Raw genomic sequence first — 23,679 nt, forward strand, 5'->3', positions numbered from 1 at the left:
AGTCCATGAAATTTTACCAAAGAGAAGGTAAGAAATTAGCAAAAACAATGCAATGCATGAATCCATGCCTTGGGTAATCTCCATGTTTTGTTTGCTTATTGTTGTTGTTGTTGTTTTTAAGTGGAATATGTTAGTACTAACTTCACAAACTATTTAAAGATGTGATTTTTCTTTATCGGTTTGGAGTTGAGTTGAAATGTACAGTTGTTAATAAGCCAAAATAAACAAAGTTCATGAGCCTTTCGAGTTTAGACAGAACGTTATTGTCGCTATCCGTGGTGCTGAAATCAGAAAGGTGCAAGTTGCCGGTCATTTGGAGGGTGCATCATGGGACTTAATTGGGGCACGGTCGACAAAGACAAGTGTTTTCCCTGGAAACTTGACATACAATTCATGATAGATCTTTTTACTTAGTGGAGAATGGTGTAAAGTTTGTTTTATCACATTTAGCAAGGTTATTCGACCGCTTATTCAATCACCTTCGCTCTCATACTTTTAGAAATTAGGAAAATGTGTTTATTTTATGTCATAATAGTAGTAAGTTCTTGCTGTATCTTTCTTGTGTCGAAATATTTTCAATAAGGTCTGTCAATTCTAACTCGTGTACTTTTAGACGGGGTATCACCAAGAGGAAAGTTATGATTTTTTTTCTTTGTTAACTGAGAATTAATCAGAATGGGAAAAGGAAAAAAAATCCTTTGAAATGCACCATAACATATAAGTTAACAGGGTTATGTTCATAATTAATGAGAAGTTGATCGCCTTGGACGGGTGGGTAGTCATTTAATTGTTGCTGTTCCTAAAGCTTAAATGCAGTTATTTTACATTACCAGATGGTGGCACTGAAGACCATGACATCTAGATGTTATTTCTAAAGGCATAAGACTCCACCCAGAAACAGAGGATGATCTTTCTCTGGGCTTTGTAACAAAGAGGCGCAGAGCGAGAGAGAAAGGGCGAAAAATCTATCAGGCTGACTTGTTGTGATTGCCTTTGTTTGCGGATATCTGACGGTTGCTGGTGGACACAAAGTGTGCCTGATTTCGGTGGATTTAATCATGCAATTCCCAACAAAAACAGATATTTTGCGGGCTTATTCTGTGGCCGTGCTGCTGAATTATTGCTGGGAAGCGGTGTCTGGACAGCTCTCGTACTCTGTATCGGAGGAGGAAAATACTGGGACATCTGTTGGAAATATTGCCAAAGATCTAAATCTCAATGGACAGGATTTAGAGTCTCGTAGGTTTCAGATTGTTAGTGGATCACAGAAGAAGTATTTCGATGTGAATTTAAAAACTGGTGTTCTTTATGTCAGCGAAAGAATCGACCGCGAGGAGCTTTGTGGACGGGCTTCAAAATGTACTGTCAATGTAGAGGCGGTGATCAACGTCCCGCTGAAGCTTTATCGCTTAGAGATAAATATAAAAGATATAAACGACAACGCACCAGTTTTCTCTGAGAAGCTGCAGTCACTTGATGTTCCAGAAAATACTTTACCGGGAGTCAAATTTGGACTGATAGAGGCATCAGATTTGGATGTCGGTAAAAACGGTGTTAATACATATAAACTTAGTAATAACGACTATTTTACATTAGATATTCATAAAGGAGAAGACAGCGTGTCTGCTGAGTTAGTACTGCAGAAATCGTTAGACAGAGAGCAGGATTCTGTTATAAAACTCACGCTGACTGCAGTAGACGGAGGAAACCCACCCAAGTCAGGGACATCGCTTATTATCATTTCCGTGATGGATACTAATGACAACCATCCCGTGTTCAGTAAGTCTTTGTACAAAATTAAAATTCCTGAAAACTTGTCCAGTGGGTCGACAGTGATTACGCTGAATGCAACAGACACAGATGAGGGTTCCAACAGTGAAATTGAATATTCTTTGAGAAAAAAAGGTCAAGATCATATTTTAGATTTATTTGAAATTAATTCAAAAACGGGAGTGATTTCAGTTAAGGGTAAAGTCGATTATGAAAAAAATCGTGCATTTGAGATCCATGCGGAGGCAAGTGACAAGGGTCAGCCTCCGATGTCTGCTCATTGCAAAGTGTTGGTAGAAGTGCTGGATCTAAATGACAACGCTCCTGAGATCACGGTAACGTCACTACTAAATACAATGAAAGAGGACGCGGAAGTAGGTGCAGCCATTGCGCTTGTCTCGGTTTTGGATAAAGATGGTGGGAATAACGGGGCAGTGAAAGCTGTGATTGCAAATAAGACTCCATTTAAACTGGACACAAACTATAGAAATTATTACTCTTTAGTGGTTACTGGTCCGCTTGACAGAGAAACTACAGACGAGTACAATGTTACTATAATAGCAACTGATGAAGGAGTTCCTCCTCTCTCCAGCACCAGCATAATTAGTGTTCACGTTTCTGATGTCAATGACAACTCGCCTCGCTTCTCTGATCCGATACTTAATATTTATGTTAAAGAAAACAGTCCAGTAGGAGCAGTCATTAAAACTCTGACTGCAACTGATGCTGATGTCGATAAAAATGGTCAAGTGAGCTATTCTTTTTTAAAAAGCAGCAGTGACTCACTACCGTTTCCTACAATGATTAACATCAACTCAGAGACAGGAGATATAATCAGCCTGCAGTCTTTTAACTACGAGGAGTTAAAAACATTCCAGTTTAAAGTTCAGGCCACAGACTCTGGTGTTCCTCCGCTCAGCAGCAACGTCACTGTCAACGTTTTAATCCTGGATGAAAATGACAACAGTCCCACGATTCTCGCGCCATATTCTGAGCACGGCTCCGTTAACAGTGAGAGCATCCCCTATTCTGCTGAAGCGGGATACTTTGTGGCAAAGATCAGGGCTGTAGACACAGACTCTGGATACAATGCGCTGCTTTCTTATCACCTGTCTGAGCCCAAAGGAAACAACTTGTTCAGGATCGGAACCAGCACCGGGGAGATCAGGACTAAGAGGAGAATGAGTGACAATGACCTCAAAACTCACCCCTTGGTGGTCTTGGTCTCTGATAACGGAGAACCCTCCCTGTCAGCTACTGTGTCTATTGATGTGGTGGTGGTTGAAAGCATGGCTGAAATCCAGACTCAGTTCAGACATGTGCCTGTAAAGGAGGACAGCTTCTCGGATTTGAACCTGTATCTGCTGATCGCCATTGTGTCGGTGTCCGTCATCTTTCTGCTCAGCCTCATCACTTTAATAGCAGTCAGATGCCACAGGACAGACGGCACTTTCAGCAGGTACAGCGCCCCCATGATCACCACCCACCCTGATGGGAGCTGGTCTTACTCTAAAGCTACTCAGCAGTATGACGTGTGTTTCAGCTCAGACACGCTCAAGAGTGACGTGGTGGTTTTCCCCGCCCCGTTTCCACCTGTAGATGGAGAACTGATCAGTATTAACGAAGGAGACACTTTTACCAGGACTCAAACTTTACCTAACAAAGAGAAGGTAAGCGCATATTGGTCTTAAATATCCTGGAATGTTATTTATTGTGCAAAACCACGGTCGAGAACAGAGTATGAATCAATAGGGGTTCACCCGAATTAAATTAAAAGAACTTAATTGCCACGAAAAAAATGGGGATAAATCCAGTTCAAGTTAACTAATAAAATAAATCACTTGGATATATTTTGTTAGGCTTCTTTTACGCATACTCATAGTTTGTGGTATTTACTTCTAGCAAAAGATGTGCAGATTTTGAATCATACCCTAAACGTTGTTCTTCATGGTACTGAACGGACGATTATGCACGATGCCAACATGCTGGGCAGTTATACTGTACTTTAAATAATGTCTCGCTAAACATGTGTTCGAGTATTCATATCCTGGCTTTGTTAACCTTAACAGGTTCCAGCAATGTATATTCAAAACAATTCTGAAAAAAAACCTCTTTTTACATGGCTTGGTTCTGTTAATTTCTCAGTTTTGTATTGTAAATATTTTTATTGTCTGAATAATGCTGAAGGTATCATATATTAGTATATGTCTATGAGAGTTCATTCATAATTTTTTTATAAATGTATGAATTTAAAAAAAAACCCTGAATGATAACAGTATTCAGAATAATGCCAGAATGGCAGCACGTCATGGTTGTTGTTCCTCAAAGCACACAACTGTTTAGCTAGATAATTAAGGACACTTAATTTCCTGATATTGAATGCACTTCTGGAAAATGTCCACACGGGGACATTGTAGACCATCAGATTTGAATTTCGTCTTTGGTGTCTCGGACTCCTCCCAGAGTGTATTTTTCTGCAATTCAGACAAAGAGAATCGGAGGGCGAAAGAGAACGGTGCGACAACCATTTTCTGATTCATGGGAGATGAGTCAAAAAGCATCACTCTCATGTCTTACTCTGTTTAATTGTTTGAATTTGTTATTGTAATATACGGGTTTGAATTAATCCGCTTCCCGGTGAATGTAAGAATGAATATACTGGGCAAATCGAGCTGTATATGGATATATCTCGTCTTCGTGCTGCTGGATTGTTACTCTGAAACGGTTTCTGGGCAGCTCTCTTACTCCGTCTCAGAGGAGGTGAATCTGGGGACTGTTGTCGGAAATGTCGCGAAAGATCTGAACATCAATGTCCAGGATTTGGAGCCCCGCATGTTTCAAATCGTTACTGGATCAAAGAGGAAATATTTCGAGGTAAATCTAAAAACTGGAGCCCTCTATGTTAACGGGAGAATAGATCGAGAGGAGCTTTGTGGTAATGACGCCAAATGCTCACTCAGTGTAGAAGCTGTTATTAATAATCCACTGAAACTGTACCGTATGGAAATTACGATTTTAGATGTAAATGATAATTCTCCTTTATTTGAGAGTACGTTGCAATCAATGAACATTACTGAGAGCACAGCGGCGGGAGCAAAATTTCCTCTGCATCAAGCTCACGATGCTGACGTGGGTAAAAACACTGTAAACACCTACAGGCTGAGTCAAAATGAACATTTCTCTCTTGATGCACACAAAGTTCAGGGTGTAACTCCTGAGATGGTGCTTCAGAAAGTTTTAGACAGGGAAAAACAGTCTGTGATTACGCTCACACTGACTGTCATCGATGGGGGAACACCTGCTAAATCCGGAAGCATGACAATAATAGTTAATGTACTGGACGTTAATGACAATCCTCCCGTTTTCAGCCAAAGGTTGTATAAAGCTAGAGTCTACGAAAATGTTAAAATAGGCACATCAATAATTACATTAAATGCGACTGATTTAGATGAAGGACAAAATGGAAAAGTGATATATTCATTTAGTGAAGTTGGTCAGGGGAAACAAACTAATTCATTTGTTATAGATGAGAAAACAGGAACTGTAACGAATAAAAGGAATATTGACTATGAAGAAAGTAATGCTTTTGAACTTCGAGTACAAGCCAGTGATGGAGCCTCTTCCCCTCTCACGTCACATGCCAAATTACTGATTGAGGTTTTAGATGTTAATGACAACCCACCTGAAATTTCAGTCACATCGTTATTGAACACTGTTAAAGAGGATGCATCAGTTGAAACAGCCATTGCTCTTGTTTCAGTATTTGATAAAGATGGAGGTAAAAATGGGATGGTGACATGTAAAATTTCCAATAATGTTCCTTTTAAATTGGAGTCAAATTATAAGAATTCATATTCATTAGTTGTAGACGGTCCTCTTGACCGAGAGACTGCACCTCAGTACAACATCAGCATCACTGCTACTGATGAGGGCAGCCCACCTCTCTCCAGCACGAGTGTTATAACTGTTCATGTGTCAGATGTAAATGACAACAAACCTCAGTTTTCAGAAAGTGTGATCAACATCTACGTGAAAGAAAACAGTCCAGTAGGAGCAGTTATTAAAACAGTGACAGCAGTTGATGCAGACATTGATCAAAATAGTCAGGTGAGTTATTCCTTTTTACAAAGCAGCAGTGACTCAGTGCCGTTTTCTACATTATTAAACATCAACTCAGAGACTGGAGATATAATCAGCCTGCAGTCTTTTAACTATGAGGAGTTAAAAACGTTCCAGTTTAAAGTTCAGGCCACAGACTCTGGTGTTCCTCCGCTCAGCAGCAACGTCACTGTCAACGTTTTAATCCTGGATGAAAATGACAACAGTCCTACGATTCTCGCGCCATACTCTGAGCACGGCTCTGTAAACAGTGAGAACATCCCCTATTCTGCTGAAGCGGGATACTTTGTGGCAAAGATCAGGGCTGTAGACGCAGACTCTGGATACAATGCGCTGCTTTCTTATCACCTGTCTGAGCCCAAAGGAAACAACCTGTTCAGGATCGGAACCAGCACCGGGGAGATCAGGACTAAGAGGAGATTGAGTGACAATGATCTCAAAACTCACCCCTTGGTGGTCTTGGTCTCTGATAACGGAGAACCCTCCCTGTCAGCTACTGTGTCGGTTGATGTGGTGGTGGTTGAAAGCACGGCTGAAATCCAGACTCCGTTCAGACATGTGCCTGTAAAGGAGGACAGCTTCTCGGATTTGAACGTGTATCTGCTGATCGCCATTGTGTCTGTGTCCGTCATCTTCCTGCTCAGCCTCATCACTTTAATAGCAGTCAGATGCCACAGGACAGACGGAACTTTCAGCAGGTACAGCGCCCCCATGATCACCACCCACCCTGATGGGAGCTGGTCTTACTCTAAAGCTACTCAGCAGTATGACGTGTGTTTCAGCTCAGACACACTCAAGAGTGACGTAGTAGTTTTCCCCGCCCCGTTTCCACCTGTAGATGGAGAACTGATCAGTATTAACGAAGGAGACACTTTTACCAGGACTCAGACTTTGCCTAACAAAGAGAAGGTAAGGAAGTATTACATTTCGTATTCACTGCTGTACTTCTTCGTTTGGAAATCTTAAAAGCCTAATGTAATTTATCTTCATCTCGTAGTTTTTATCATCTTTAGCAATACATTTACACACTTCTTAGCTGTGACTAAAATAATACAAATGCGAAGAAATTACTGTTGCTGAGTTTACAGCACGACAGGATCTTCTCCAACTCTGTGTTGTTGTTCTCTTTTCTGTTGTAACGTGAATTTTTCATGGCAGTTTCGCATTATCACGCATTTGTCGCTCTCCGTGGTGCTCAACGTATGTGTCCTTGTCGGGTTCACGTGCACGGTTAAGGATGTGTTTTGACATATTTAGTAGACGTTAAACAACGTATCACAACATCGATAACGTTTTTAAACATACCCCTATATATTTAACATTTGTGCTCGCTTCTCTCTTCACTTTAAACAAACAAGTGTATTTGCCCGATTATTTTTTAAATTTAGCATTTAAAATATCACATACCTTAACATCTTTCCATAATAAAATGTTAATTGTAATCATCCGTTTAACTGGTGAACTATTATTTCTAACCTTTAATCTAGTGATTTATACTACTCTTTTTAAACACTAGGAATATACAGTGCACCATTGTCCGCTGGTTTTGCTGACGTGTAATGTAGTTAGAGCAAGTGACCACGTAGGGACGGTACAGGCCGTCACATTTAGACGTTCTGGTCGATGACTTCGGGCCCCTCCCATCCTACGTTCAGCAAATGATGCATTTGTGTGCTTTGTTACAAAGAGAGCTCGGAAGAGAACGAACGGTGGTCTTTATTTGAGAAGATAGAGAAGATTGCTTTGGAATAATTATACATTCATTTCCATTTATTGGTTGCTGTAACATATTATCTGGAGTATTGTGCCTTCGCCTGCTGTGTAAATATGCTTTTACCGTATAGAAGAAGCTTTCTGTGGATTAATCTGTTATTCGTGCTGCTGGATTGTTATTGGGAAACGGTTTGTGGGCAGCTCTCTTTCTCCGTCTCAGAGGAGGTGAATCTGGGGACTGTTGTCGGAAATGTCGCGAAAGATCTGAACATCAATGTCCAGGATTTGGAGCCCCGCATGTTTCAGATCGTTGCTGGATCGAAGAAAAAATATTTCGAGGTAAATCTAAAAACTGGAGCCCTCTATGTTAACGAGAGAATAGATCGAGAGGAGCTTTGTGGTAATGACGCCAAATGTTCACTAATTGCAGAAGCTGTTATTAATAATCCACTGAAACTGTACCGTATAGAAATAAATGTTTTGGATGTGAATGACAATTCACCCTCATTTCTCAGCACATCCCAGACAATTAATATTACCGAGAACACAGCGGTAGGAACAAAATTTCTGCTGAAACGAGCTCACGATGGAGACGTTGGAAAAAACTCTATAAATGCCTACAAACTGAGTCAAAATGAACATTTCTCTCTAAATACACTTAAAGGGGGTAGCATAACAGTCGAATTGGTGCTTCAGAAAGTTTTAGACAGAGAAAAACAATCTGTGATCAAACTCATACTAATTGCAATTGATGGTGGAACACCTCCTAAATCTGGAAGTATGACCATTATAGTAAATGTCTTAGACATTAATGATAATCCTCCTGTATTTAGTCAAATGCTGTATAAAGTCAGCATACATGAGAATGTGAATATTGGCACATCAATAATCACACTAAATGCGACTGATTTAGATGATGGAAAAAATGGGCAAATATCGTATTATTTTATGGAAATAGACGAAGGAAAACAAACAGATGTGTTTTCTATAGATGAACAAACAGGGACTGTAACAAATAAAAGGAATATTGACTTTGAAGAAAATAATGCTTTTGAACTTCGAGTAAAAGCCAGTGATGGAGCTTCCTCGCCTATGAGTTCGCATGCTAAATTACTGATTGAAGTATTAGACGTTAATGACAACGCACCTGAAATTTCAGTCACATCACTGTTGAACACTGTTAAAGAGGACGCATCACTTGGCACAGCCATTGCTCTTGTTTCAGTATTTGATAAAGATGGAGGGAAAAATGGGATGGTGATATGTAAAATTTCTAATAATGTTCCTTTTAAATTGGAGTCAAATTATAAGAATTCATATTCATTAGTTGTGGACGGTCCTCTTGACCGAGAGACTGCACCTCAGTACAACATCAGCATCACTGCTACTGATGAGGGCAGCCCACCACTCTCCAACACAAGTGTTATAACTGTTCATGTGTCAGATGTAAATGACAACAAACCTCAGTTTTCAGAAAGTGTGATCAACATCTACGTGAAAGAAAACAGTCCAGTAGGAGCAGTTATTAAAACTCTGACTGCAACTGATGCAGACATTGATCGAAATAGTCAGGTGAGCTATTCCTTTTTACAAAGCAGCAGTGACTCAGTGCCACTATCTACATTATTAAACATCAACTCAGAGACTGGTGATATAATCAGTCTTCAGTCTTTTAACTATGAGGAGTTAAAAACATTCCAATTTAAAGTTCAGGCCACAGACTCTGGTGTTCCTCCACTCAGCAGCAACGTGACTGTTAACGTTTTAATCCTGGATGAAAATGACAACAGTCCCACGATTCTCACGCCATATTCTGAGCATGGCTCCGTTAACAGTGAGAGCATCCCCTATTCTGCCGAAGCGGGATACTTTGTGGCAAAGATCAGGGCTGTAGACGCGGACTCTGGATACAATGCGCTGCTTTCTTATCACCTGTCTGAGCCCAAAGGAAACAACTTGTTCAGGATCGGAACCAGCACCGGGGAGATCAGGACTAAGAGGAGAATGAGTGACAATGACCTCAAAACTCACCCCTTGGTGGTCTTGGTCTCTGATAACGGAGAACCCTCCCTGTCAGCTACTGTGTCTATTGATGTGGTGGTGGTTGAAAGCACGGCTGAAATCCAGACTCCGTTCAGACATGTGCCTGTAAAGGAGGACAGCTTCTCGGATTTGAACCTGTACCTGCTGATCGCCATTGTGTCGGTGTCCGTCATCTTTCTGCTCAGCCTCATCACTTTAATAGCAGTCAGATGCCACAGGACAGACGGTACTTTCAGCAGGTACAGCGCCCCCATGATCACCACCCACCCTGACGGGAGCTGGTCTTACTCTAAAGCTACTCAGCAGTATGACGTGTGTTTCAGCTCAGACACGCTCAAGAGTGACGTAGTTGTCTTCCCCGCCCCGTTTCCACCTGTAGATGACGAACTTATCAGTATTAACGGAGGAGACACTTTTACCAGGACTCAGACTTTGCCTAACAAAGAAAAGGTAAGAACACAGTGTTTATAACAGCTTACAATTTTACATAAAAGAAGCGCGTCATCTTACACTGAACTCCTCTACATGTGGTTAATTTCTCCTGCTTTCAAAGTTTACCCTTTGCAACTGTCCGCAGCTTTAAGCCAGTCTTTTCCATTTAAATACTCGCTGTTTAAATGCCGCAGAAGAGAAGCCAGTATGCGGATAAGGAGCTTTTGGTGGTTTTGTTTAAAATTAATATAATCACTGCAAGTGAGAATATTTATTTGATTTTCCTTTCAGATTGTTTCATATATATTTGCGTAGTTCATTATTGTTTTAGGGTTCGTTTCCTTCTTGTTTGCGTTTATTTTTTCGTTCATCGTTGCCTTGTTGCTCTTTGACAGTCATTTCACTCGATGTTGTAATAACTCAGATTTTGCTTGTGTCCTTACAATTTCTTTCAATATACCCTTTGCATATACCTAAAACACAGCGACATTTTGTGAATACGCCGTTTTTGACACACCGCAATGGGTTTCACGCCTTAGGTGGTATATTTCAGTTAAAGGCTGAAACAAGCGAAAAACAAACAAATATATTCTAAAATTAAAACAAATAAATAAGACAGTGTTACACACTAACAATATAAACAGTGTTTTATTTTCCTAACAAATCAACCAGATGTTTTCTGGTTCTGTAAAACTGGACTGATGATATTTATTTTATTTTCCCTTGGTTTCTGTTGTAATTGGTGTATAGAGCCATAAGAGGGCGGTGTAGACCATAAATCAGAGACATAAGTCCCGAGGCCCCTCCCAGATTGATAACGTAATGATGTCTTGTTGGGCTGTGACACAAAGAAACAGAAGCACGGAGAAAGGCTCGAGCATGATCTGCGCTGAGGATGAAGCAGAAGAAAATTGATAACATTTCCTGTCAATATTTGGCATAAACGGGACCCGTTTAAAGTTGGTTTGATGTCATTTTGGATTATGGCTTCAATTAACACAAGTCCTGCGGTGATATACTTGTTTTTTGTCCTGCTGGATTTTTATTCGGAAACGGCGTCCGGGCAGCTCTCGTACTCGATATCAGAAGAGGTGAATCGAGGGACTTCTGTAGGAAACATAGCCAAGGATCTAAACCTAGATGTCCATGAGCTGGAGCCTCGCATGTTTCAGATCGTTAGCGGATCAAAGAGAAAATATTTCGAGGTAAATCTAAAGACGGGCGTTCTCTTTGTCAGTGATAGGATAGACAGAGAGGAGCTCTGTGGAAAGGCCATGAAATGCACACAGAGCGTGGAGGCTGTGATAAATGCCCCACTCAAGCTATATCGCTTAGAAATAAATATTCTAGATGTTAATGATAATTATCCAGCTTTCAGTACTGACTCGCAAAGTATTGAAATAGCAGAAAGCACATTACCCGGGACTAAATTTTTTGTATTGTCAGCCTTTGATGCCGATGTGGGGAAAAATGGCATCAGTATGTACAAATTAAGTGCAAATGAACACTTTTCATTGGCAGTGAATAAAGGAGAGAGCGTATCTGCTGAACTAGTCCTCCAGAAACCTTTAGACCGAGAAAAACAACCAGTAATAAGACTCACGCTGACTGCTGTAGACGGCGGAACACCACCGAAATCCGGAACCTCACAGTTAATAATCAATATCTTAGACAATAATGATAACGTCCCAATATTTACCAAACCACTGTATAAAACAAGTGTCACTGAAAACACGCCGCCAGGCACATCAGTGATAACTGTGACGGCGACGGACAGTGATGAAGGGCCAAACGGGGAAATTTCATATTCACTAAGCAGCAAGGACCAAGACCATGTTCTCAATATATTTCAAATTGATGAGCACACGGGATTATTGACAGTCAAGGGGAAGATTGACTTTGAAGAGCACCCGGCTTTTGAAATCCGCGTGCAAGCTTCTGATAAAGGCTCTCCTCAAATGACAGCACAGTGCAAAGTATTAATAGAAGTAGTGGATTTAAATGACAATAGCCCTGAAATTTCTGTAACCACCCTCAGTAACACTGTAAAAGAGGATGCAAAAATAGGTACTGCTATTGCACTTGTGTCAGTTGTGGACAGAGATGGGGGTAAAAACGGAATAGTCCACTGTGATATTAAAAGTGAAAGCCCCTTTAAGTTACAAACGAATTATAAAAATTACTACTCCTTGGTAGTAGATGGTCAGCTAGACAGAGAGAGTCATTCTCAATATAATATCACTATCACAGCTAAAGACGATGGAATCCCAGCTCTCACAAGTACGAAGGATTTTAATGTTTATGTTTCAGATGTCAATGACAACCCCCCTAAGTTTTCAGACACTGTGTTCAATGTATATTTAAAAGAAAACAGTCCACTGGGAGCTACTCTGCAACGAGTATCTGCACTGGATGTAGATATTGATCAAAATGGACAGGTAACCTATTCCATTGTTGAGAGTAAAAGTAACTCCTTGCCAATCTCGACAATGGTAAATGTAAACTCTAAGACTGGAGATATAATCAGCCTGCAGTCTTTTAACTATGAGGAGTTAAAAACGTTCCAGTTTGAAGTTCAGGCCACAGACTCTGGTGTTCCTCCACTCAGCAGCAACGTGACTGTTAACGTTTTAATCCTGGATGAAAATGACAACAGTCCCACGATTCTCACGCCATATTCTGAGCACGGCTCCGTTAACAGTGAGAACATCCCCTATTCTGCTGAAGCGGGATACTTTGTAGCAAAGATCAGGGCTGTAGACGCAGACTCTGGATACAATGCGCTGCTTTCTTATCACCTGTCTGAGCCCAAAGGAAACAACCTGTTCAGGATCGGAACCAGCACCGGGGAGATCAGGACTAGGAGGAGAATGAGTGACAATGACCTCAAAACTCACCCCTTGGTGGTCTTGGTCTCTGATAACGGAGAACCCTCCCTGTCAGCTACTGTGTCTGTTGATGTGGTGGTGGTTGAAAGCACGGCTGAAATCCAGACTCCGTTCAGACATGTGCCTGTAAAGGAGGACAGCTTCTCGGATTTGAACCTGTATCTGCTGATCGCCATTGTGTCGGTGTCCGTCATCTTCCTGCTCAGCCTCATCACTTTAATAGCAGTCAGATGCCACAGGACAGACGGAACTTTCAGCAGGTACAGCGCCCCCATGATCACCACCCACCCTGATGGGAGCTGGTCTTACTCTAAAGCTACTCAGCAGTATGACGTGTGTTTCAGCTCAGACACACTCAAGAGTGACGTAGTAGTTTTCCCCGCCCCGTTTCCACCTGTAGATGGAGAACTGATCAGTATTAACGGAGGAGACACTTTTACCAGGACTCAGACTTTACCTAACAAAGATAAGGTGAGTCCATAAAATCTACAGATCCCTTTTCTTGGTCCTGATTGCATCAGTTTCCATAGCGTGATGCTTTTCAGTTACTGTTTTTAACAGAAAATATTTAACAACTGACTTAGGAGTGGTCTTGACTGTTTCATTATTTTTTTAATCACTGTTGTTAGAAATTCTGTACCTTTAAATTCATTTGTGCAACAGAAATGTGCGAAATATTATACCTTTGCTCCATTATTTTTGTCTGATTTTATACTTTACTATTCATCATACTTTAGCTACTTTCCTTTAACTACACAGCCTATAGTCTCTTCCATCCAGATGAAAAGTCAAACGGTGCTCTCCGTGGTCCTGAAACGACAACTAGTTTAGTTTCGCGATCATCTCATTGATTGAGCATCTGGGCTTTCTCTGGGTTGTCTCTTTGTAAGCTGTAATGCACTCTTAACTATCTTTGTATCACAGAAAGAAAAATTATATCAATTTTGTTCTTTTTCATGAGCCAGTAGGTGTGGATAATCACAGTCACCACAAGGAGACGGTATAGACCGTAACACGACAGCTTCCGTTTTGTGTTTAACGCTCCTCCCAGAGACAGTCCACACGGTGTTGTAACAAAGAGAGTAGTAGGTGTGGGTACATTGCGACAGCCACCCGTCTGGTCTGAAAATTGGTGGTATATGTACTACATTTGTTCGAATTTTTTATAGGAATTTCAAATTCGAATGTATGCCGTGTTGTGCTGAACGGAATTATGCCTTTATCGTGTCGCAACTGCTTTTCGTTGATATACTTAATACTTCTGATACTGGATTATTGTTGTAATGAAGCGTCTGGGCAGCTCTCTTACTCCGTCTCAGAGGAGGTAAACTCGGGAACAGTTGTTGGAAATATTGCCAAGGATTTACATTTAAACATACCGGATTTGGAGACCCGTATGTTCAGGATTGTTGGAGGATCTAAAAGAAAATATTTCGAGGTAAATACGAAGACTGGAGTCCTCTACGTGAATGAGAGAATAGACAGAGAGAAGCTCTGCGGGAAAGCTGTGAGATGTGCCGTAACTGTCGAGGCTGTGATAAATGAACCTTTAATGCTGTACCGTATAGAGATTAATATTCTTGATGTCAATGACAATTTTCCGCATTTCATTGCAAAATCACAGAATATAGACATTCCCGAAAGCACATTACCCGGGATAAAATTCCCCCTACTGCAGGCCTACGATGCAGATGTTGGAAAGAACGGCATCAACACATACAGGCTGAGCTCGAATGAACATTTTTCATTAGCAATAAGCAAATCAGGTGAGAGTATTTCGACTGAGCTAATGTTACAGAAAGTCTTAGACAGAGAAAAGGAACCTCTGATTAAGCTCACGTTAACAGCCTTAGATGATGGAAGTCCACCGAAGTCTGGAACATCAGATATTATGATTAATGTTTTAGACATTAATGATAACACACCAGTGTTTGCAAAGTCGCTGTATAAAGTGCGTGTGTTTGAAAACGTACCGATAGGCACTACAGTCCTGACTTTAAATGCTACAGATGCAGATGAAGGAACAAACAAAGAAATCATATATACACTTAGCACAAAGGAGCAGGACCATGTGCTGCAGATTTTTAAAATCGATCCGAACACGGGCACACTGACGGTGGAAGGAAATGTGGATTTTGAGGAACACCCAGTCTTTGAGATTCGTGCACAGGCCAGTGATAAAGGCCAACCTCCGATGTCCGCTCATTGTAAGGTGCTGGTTGACGTGTTGGACCTAAACGACAATGCGCCTGAGATTTTTGTGACGTCACTACTGAATACTGTGAAGGAAGATGCAAAAGCAGGCACCGCTGTTGCACTTGTTTCAGTGGTAGACAAAGATGGCGGTAAGAACGGTGAAGTGCATTGTACTGTAGATGAAGATGCTCCCTTTAAATTGGAAGCAAACTATAAAAATTATTACTCATTGATAGTGGTTGCCCCCTTAGACCGAGAGAGGGTCTCTAGCTACGACGTCACCATAATAGCAAGCGATGGCGGTAGTCCCCCGCTCTCAAACACGATTATTGTCCCTATTCAAGTTTCTGATGTTAATGATAACGCGCCTCAGTTCTCGTCATCGATACTTAACATTTATGTTAAAGAAAACTGCCACGTGGGGACAATTCTTAAAACGGTAACCGCCTTTGATGCAGATATGAACAAAAATGGTGAAGTGACTTACAGTTTTATGGAAAGCAAAATTAACTCAGTCGCACTGTCTACATTATTAAACATCAACTCAGAGACTGGGGATATAATCAGCCTGCAGTCTTTTAACTATGAGGAGTTAAAGACGTTCCAGTTTAAAGTTCAGGCCACAGACTCTGGTGTTCCTCCGCTCAGCAGTAACGTCACTGTTAACGTTTTAATCCTGGATGAAAATGACAACAGTCCAACGATTCTCGCGCCATATTCTGAGCATGGCTCCGTTAACAGTGAGAGCATCCCCTATTCTGCTGAAGCGGGATACTTTGTGGCAAAGATCAGGGCTGTAGACGCAGACTCTGGATACAATGCGCTGCTCTCTTATCACCTGTCTGAGCCCAAAGGAAACAACTTGTTCAGGATCGGAACCAGCACCGGGGAGATCAGGACTAGGAGGAGAATGAGTGACAATGACCTCAAAACTCACCCCTTGGTGGTCTTGGTCTCTGATAACGGAGAACCCTCCCTGTCAGCTACTGTGTCGATCGATGTGGTGGTGGTTGAAAGCACGGCTGAAATCCAGACTCAGTTCAGACATGTGCCTGTAAAGGAGGACAGCTTCTCGGATTTGAACCTGTATCTGCTGATTGCCATTGTGTCGGTGTCCGTCATCTTTCTGCTCAGCCTCATCACTTTAATAGCAGTCAGATGCCACAGGACAGACGGCACTTTCAGCAGGTACAGCGCCCCCATGATCACCACCCACCCTGACGGGAGCTGGTCTTACTCTAAAGCTACTCAGCAGTATGACGTGTGTTTCAGTTCAGACACACTCAAGAGTGACGTAGTGGTCTTCCCCGCCCCGTTTCCACCTGTAGATGCAGAACTGATCAGTATTAACGAAGGAGACACTTTTACCAGGACTCAGACTTTACCTAACAAAGAAAAGGTAAGCATATGGATGAATTAAGTATTTCTAATTGCGCATCTTGTGTGATGGGTGTAAATTAACGGTCAATGGATAAAGTTTTCTTAAGCTATCTAATTTTTGGTCTATCCTGCCCAAGTAGGGGAAAAAAAACTGCAATTTGACTTAAATACAGAAATACTACGAGTGTAGTACCTTGGAATAAACTGTAACTAGCTCTGGTTTCTTGTGATGCTTTTCCCATCTAAATAAGTGGTGCATGCTGGATCATATTTTTTTCCTTGCAAATTTCAGAACACTTGGGGATTTGGTGCATCCAACTGTCTTGTGGGGTTTGGAACACGGTAGTCTTCAACGTAGCACAGTAGAATAAAACTCGACTTTTAATGTCTTACATTGGATTTTTAAATCCAATTTAAATTTAAATTTAAAATTTTTTTGTGTAGCCAGAGTGACGTTCTAACTGAGAACGGTAAGGAGCATCGAGAAATCATACATGTTACTCCCAGAAACATGTGGAATACATGTTAATTAATTAATTTTTCAATCAGCAAATAATGAGGCAGATGTGCTTTTTTGCATTCATGTAGAGTATTTTCAGATTAAATCGCAATTTTTATATTCAGTATCCCTGGACTTTGTGTGTGATAGGACTCCATAGACGTGAAAAAAGACTGATCTGATGAACCCCGAAAAACGAAAAAAAAAAAAACGTTTATCGATTTTTTTTTGTGTCGGAAATTGTCTTCGAATTTCAAAGCTCTTTAGTGCAGGAAAATCGCTCAGCAGTTTTCTTTAGTTAGCTTTAGTGTGAAAACACCTTCCTGAAAAATGAGTGGAATGACATGCGGTCACAATGTTGGTGAATGTGGTGAATGTTTCAGCGTAAAAGCAGTCGGACTGGCATCTAAACTGCTGTAGAACTGAAGTGTAATGACATGCTGGAAGTTGAGTGCAGTCCTTCCGATTGTCCACACGGGGACATTGTAGACCATCACATTTAAATTCTCTCTGTAGGGTCTCGGTGCTCCTCCCAGATTCAGAGGATGATGATGTCTCTCAGGCGATTCAGACAAAGAGATTTAGAGGGCGAACGAGAACGGGAATGAACACTGATTATGTTTATAGGAAATATGCCAGAATAAACGTGGGCGCCTTTGGTTTTTTCTGAGGTTTGATTGTTTCATGATAAACGCCGTGACTATTTTACACCTTTTCTTGTTGAATGTAATTATGACTGGATCCGGCAGATCGAGCTGTGTGTGGATATATCTCGTCTTCGTGCTGCTGGGTTGTTACTCTGAAACGGTTTCTGGGCAGCTCTCTTACTCCGTCTCAGAGGAGGTGAATCTGGGGACTGTTGTCGGAAATGTCGCAAAAGATCTGAGCATCAATGTCCAGGATTTGGAGCCCCGCATGTTTCAGATCGTTGCTGGATCAAAGAGGAAATATTTCGAGGTAAATCTAAAATCTGGAGCTCTCTATGTTAACGAGAGAATAGATCGAGAGGAGCTTTGCGGTGATGAGCCCAAATGCTCACTCAGTGTAGAAGCTGTTATTAATAACCCTCTGAAACTGTATCGTATTGAAATTATTATTTTAGATGTGAATGATAATTCCCCTTCATTTGAAAGCACGTCACAAGAAATCGACATTTCTGAGAGCACAGCGGAAGGAATGAAATTTCCTCTGCATCAAGCACACGATGCAGATGTGGGAAAAAATTCTGTAAATACCTACAAGCTGAGTCAAAATGAACATTTTTCATTGACTACACATAAAGAAGAGGGTGTAACTCCTGAGTTGGTGCTACAGAGAGTTTTGGACAGAGAAAAACAGTCTATGATTAAGCTCACACTGGCTGCCATCGATGGAGGAACACCTGCTAAATCCGGAAGTATGACGATAATAATCAATGTGTTAGATATTAATGACAATCCTCCGATTTTCAGCCAAAGGTTGTATAAAGCCAGAGTCTACGAAAATGTTAAAATAGGCACATCAATAATAACACTGAATGCGACTGATTTAGATGAAGGACAGAATGGAAAGGTGATTTATTTATTCAGCAAAGTTGGTCGTGGGAAACCAATAGATGTGTTTTCTATAAATGAACAAACAGGGACTGTAACGAGCAAAAGGAATATTGATTTTGAAGAAAATAATGCTTTTGAACTTCAAGTACAAGCCAGTGATGGAGCTTCCTCGCCTATGAGTTCGCATGCTAAATTACTGGTTGAAGTATTAGACGTTAATGACAATGCACCTGAAATTTCAGTCACATCACTGTTGAACACTGTTAAAGAGGACGCATCAGTTGACACAGCCATTGCTCTTGTTTCAGTATTTGATAAAGATGGAGGTAAAAATGGGATGGTGACATGTAAAATTTCTAATAATGTTCCTTTTAAATTGGAGTCAAATTATAAGAATTCATATTCATTAGTTGTGGACGGTCCTCTTGACCGAGAGACTGCACCTCAGTACAACATCAGCATCACTGCTACTGATGAGGGCAGCCCACCACTCTCCAACACGAGTGTTATAACTGTTCATGTGTCAGATGTAAATGACAACAAACCTCAGTTTTCAGAAAGTGTGATCAACATCTACGTGAAAGAAAACAGTCCAGTAGGAGCAGTTATTAAAACAGTGACAGCAGCTGATGCAGATATTGATCGAAATAGTCAGGTGAGCTATTCCTTTTTACAAAGCAGCAGTGACTCAGTGCCACTATCTACATTATTAAACATTAACTCAGAGACTGGTGATATAATCAGCCTGCAGTCTTTTAACTATGAGGAGTTAAAAAGTTTCAACTTTAAAGTTCAGGCCACAGACTCTGGTGTTCCTCCGCTCAGCAGCAACGTGACTGTTAACGTTTTAATCCTGGATGAAAATGACAACAGTCCCACGATTCTCACACCATATTCTGAGGACGGCTCCGTTAACAGTGAGAACATCCCCTATTCTGCCGAAGCGGGATACTTTGTGGCAAAGATCAGGGCTGTAGATGCAGACTCTGGATACAATGCGCTGCTTTCTTATCACCTGTCTGAGCCCAAAGGAAACAACTTGTTCAGGATCGGAACCAGCAGCGGGGAGATCAGGACTAAGAGGAGAATGAGTGACAATGACCTCAAAACTCACCCCTTGGTGGTCTTGGTCTCTGATAACGGAGAACCCTCCCTGTCAGCTACTGTGTCTGTTGATGTGGTGGTGGTTGAAAGCACGGCTGAAATCCAGACTCAGTTCAGACATGTGCCTGTAAAGGAGGACAGCTTCTCGGATTTGAACCTGTACCTGCTGATCGCCATTGTGTCGGTGTCCGTCATCTTTCTGCTCAGCCTCATCACTTTAATAGCAGTCAGATGCCACAGGACAGACGGCACTTTCAGCAGGTACAGCGCCCCCATGATCACCACCCACCCTGACGGGAGCTGGTCTTACTCTAAAGCTACTCAGCAGTATGATGTGTGTTTCAGCTCAGACACACTCAAGAGTGACGTGGTGGTCTTCCCCGCCCCGTTTCCACCTGTAGATGCAGAACTGATCAGTATTAACGGAGGAGACACTTTTACCATGACTCAGACTTTACCTAACAAAGAAAAGGTGAGTCCATGAAATTTTTAAATACTTGGACTTTGTCATTGCTCGTCATTACAGTTTCAATGGTCCTTTTTTTTTCTTATCTTAGCCGTGGTGTATCTAGTGATTTAAACAAGAAATGTCAGATGCTGTTTATTTGATGATGAGTTCTCATCTAAATCACAGCTGTCTATCTGTTAGATATTTCAACGTGTAGTTCACCATTTGTGGTCCTGTGTTTTTTCCTTTTTCTTTTTTTCTTGAAGATCTTAGGATATGTGTGTACTTTGACTGATAAATTGACACATATCTTGTGCAGTGTACTAAAGGTTATCATTGCTCTTCAAGGTTGAGTTGTGATTTACATATTCAATTGAGCATTTTGAATAAAAAAAAATTCAGTTATTTGATTTAATTAAAGAAAATATAGAGAAAATATTAACGAATACTGAATGTGTATAAAAATGCAACGTTTTTGTTTGTGTCATTTTTAAAAGGGAGAATATGCTAATGTGGGCTTTCTCCATTTTTATGTCTAAATTAAACTGGTTTTGTAACGTGAAAATCACTCACAATGTAGCTGTGATGATGCTCTAATAAACACAGAAACATTCAAATTAGGAAAAGAATATAGAAAAAAAGTGTTCGGATGATTAATTAATATCCCTCTTTAATTTTTTTTGTTGTTTGTTTGTTTGTTTGTTTTTTAAAATCTCCTTAATCGCAATAAGACGGTTCATTTTTTACCTTTACTTCTAAGTTAGCTTCCAATAGAAATAGTATTCATAAAAACACAGAATACCAGAATGGCATATATAATCATGATGGCAACGTCTTGCACTGGGGTTAATATTTGACTGTTCGTTTATGAGGGTCAAGTGTATTAAGACGTTTGATAATGTGGGTAGTTCTCGCAAATGTCCACACGGGGACATTGCAGACTTTTCCATTTAAGCTTCCTCTTTGAATGCCTCGGGGCTCCTCCCAGATTCAAATGACGATTATGTTTATCAGGCAATTCAGACAAAGAGAATCAGAGGGCGAAAGAGAACGGTACGAGAAACGCTGATATTCTGCCATAGACCTATTGATTTTTTTTCTGTTTATGCCGTTACACACCGTGTCAATTTTTATGCTTTTTCTTGTTGAACATAATTATGACTGGACCGAGCAGATCGAGCTGTGTGTGGATATATCTCGTCTTCGTGCTGCTGGATTGTTACTCTGAAACGGTTTCTGGGCAGCTCTCTTACTCCGTCTCAGAGGAGGTGAATCTGGGGACTGTTGTCGGAAATGTCGCGAAAGATTTGAGCATTAGTATCCAGGATTTGGAGCCCCGCATGTGTCAGATCGTTGCTGGATCAAAGAAGAAATATTTCGAGGTAAATCTAAAAACTGGAGCCCTCTATGTTAACGAGAGAATAGATCGAGAGGAGCTTTGCGGTGATGAGCCCAAATGCTCACTCAGTGTAGAAGCTGTTATTAATAACCCTCTGAAACTGTACCGTATTGAACTGTTAATATTAGATGTCAACGATAATTCCCCTTCATTTGAACGCACGTCGCAGGTAATCAACGTAACTGAGAACACGGCAGTAGGGGCAAAATTTCCTCTGCATCAAGCTAACGATGCGGACAGTGGGAAAAATTCCGTAAATACCTACAAGCTGAGTCAAAATGAATATTTTTCATTGACTACACATAAAGAAGAAGGTGTAACTCCTGAGTTGGTGCTTCAGACAGTTTTAGACAGAGAAAAACAGTCTGTGATTAAGCTCGCACTGACTGCCATCGATGGAGGAACACCTGCTAAATCCGGAAGCATGACTATAATAATCAATGTGTTAGATATTAATGACAATCCTCCGATTTTCAGCCAAAGGTTGTATAAAGCCAGAGTCTACGAAAATGTTAAAATAGGCACATCAATAATTACACTGAATGCCACTGATTTAGATGAAGGACAGAATGGAAAGGTGATTTATTTATTCAGTGAAGTCAGTCAGGGGAAAAAAACTAATTTGTTTTCTATAGACAAACAAACAGGAACTGTAACGAGTACAAGGAATATTGATTTTGAAGAAAATAATGCTTTTGAACTTCGAGTGCAAGCCTTTGACAGCGCAGTTTTTCCCATGAGTTCACATGCTAAATTACTGGTTGAAGTATTAGACGTTAATGACAACGCACCTGAAATTTCAGTCACATCACTGTTGAACACTGTTAAAGAGGACGCATCAGTTGACACAGCCATTGCTCTTGTTTCAGTATTTGATAAAGATGGAGGTAAAAATGGGATGGTGACATGTAAAATTTCTAATAATGTTCCTTTTAAATTGGAGTCAAATTATAAGAATTCATATTCATTAGTTGTGGACAGTCCTCTTGACCGAGAGACTGCACCTCAGTACAACATCAGCATCACTGCTACTGATGAGGGCAGCCCACCACTCTCCAACACAAGTGTTATAACTGTTCATGTGTCAGATGTAAATGACAACAAACCTCAGTTTTCAGAAAGTGTGATCAACATCTACGTGAAAGAAAACAGTCCAGTAGGAGCAGTTATTAAAACAGTGACAGCAGTTGATGCAGATATTGATCGAAATAGTCAGGTGAGTTACTCTTTTTTACAAAGCAACAGTGACTCAGTGCCACTATCTACATTATTAAACATCAACTCAGAGACTGGTGATATAATCAGCCTTCAGTCTTTTAACTATGAGGAGTTAAAAACTTTCCAATTTAAAGTTCAGGCCACAGACTCTGGTGTTCCTCCGCTCAGCAGCAACGTGACTGTCAACATTTTTATCCTGGATGAAAATGACAACAGTCCCACGATTCTCGCACCATATTCTGAGGACAGCTCTGTAAACAGTGAGAGCATCCCCTATTCTGCTGAAGCGGGATACTTTGTGGCAAAGATCAGGGCTGTAGACGCAGACTCTGGATACAATGCGCTGCTTTCTTATCACCTGTCTGAGCCCAAAGGAAACAACTTGTTCAGGATCGGAACCAGCAGCGGGGAGATCAGGACTAAGAGGAGAATGAGTGACAATGACCTCAAAACTCACCCCTTGGTGGTCTTGGTCTCTGATAACGGAGAACCCTCCCTGTCAGCTACAATGTCTATTGATGTGGTGGTGGTTGAAAGCACGGCTGAAATCCAGACTCAGTTCAGACATGTGCCTGTAAAGGAGGACAGCTTCTCGGATTTGAACCTGTATCTACTGATCACCATTGTGTCGGTGTCCGTCATCTTTCTGCTCAGCCTCATCACTTTAATAGCAGTCAGATGCCACAGGACAGACGGCACTTTCAGCAGGTACAGCGCCCCCATGATCACCACCCACCCTGATGGAAGCTGGTCTTACTCTAAAGCTACTCAGCAGTATGACGTGTGTTTCAGCTCAGACACACTCAAGAGTGACGTAGTGGTTTTCCCCGCCCCGTTTCCACCTGTAGATGGAGAACTGATCAGTATTAACGAAGGAGACACTTTTACCAGAACTCAGACTTTACCTACCAAAGAAAAGGTAAGGCTGAACCTTA

The 23,679-nt window shown here is 41.1% G+C and overlaps 2 protein-coding genes and 1 pseudogene across 21 annotated transcripts in view; all 3 read left to right on the top strand.

Annotated features, from left to right (window-relative positions):
• Positions 1 to 23,679, top strand: part of LOC113037086 (protocadherin alpha-C2-like) — a 208,589-nt gene that overhangs the window by 107,739 nt on the left and 77,171 nt on the right. The window contains exon 1 of one of the 20 annotated variants that reach the window (XM_026193898.1): positions 7,647 to 10,095. The exons of 15 other annotated variants lie outside the window; for them this stretch is intronic. In XM_026193898.1, the coding sequence (XP_026049683.1) occupies positions 7,717 to 10,095 (2,379 nt within the window). In that variant the 5' untranslated portion in view covers positions 7,647 to 7,716. 4 more of the 20 variants (XM_026193795.1, XM_026193836.1, XM_026193770.1 and 1 more) reach the window with 4 other exon arrangements.
• Positions 63 to 3,823, top strand: LOC113037359 (protocadherin alpha-3-like). The gene has a single exon (XM_026194354.1). The coding sequence runs from the start codon at positions 1,059 to 1,061 to the stop codon at positions 3,459 to 3,461; it is 2,403 nt and encodes an 800-aa protein (XP_026050139.1). The 5' UTR covers positions 63 to 1,058; the 3' UTR covers positions 3,462 to 3,823.
• Positions 3,977 to 6,870, top strand: LOC113037296 (protocadherin alpha-10 pseudogene; annotated as a pseudogene).

The sequence above is a fragment of the Astatotilapia calliptera genome, chromosome 2, assembly GCF_900246225.1.
Source record: "Astatotilapia calliptera chromosome 2, fAstCal1.2, whole genome shotgun sequence".
NCBI classification, from domain to species: domain Eukaryota; kingdom Metazoa; phylum Chordata; class Actinopteri; order Cichliformes; family Cichlidae; genus Astatotilapia; species Astatotilapia calliptera.

Coding starts and splice junctions, on each gene's coding strand:
- LOC113037359 (XM_026194354.1), top strand. CDS start 1,059: ATGCAATTCCCAACAAAAACAGATATTTTGCGGGCTTATTCTGTGGCC.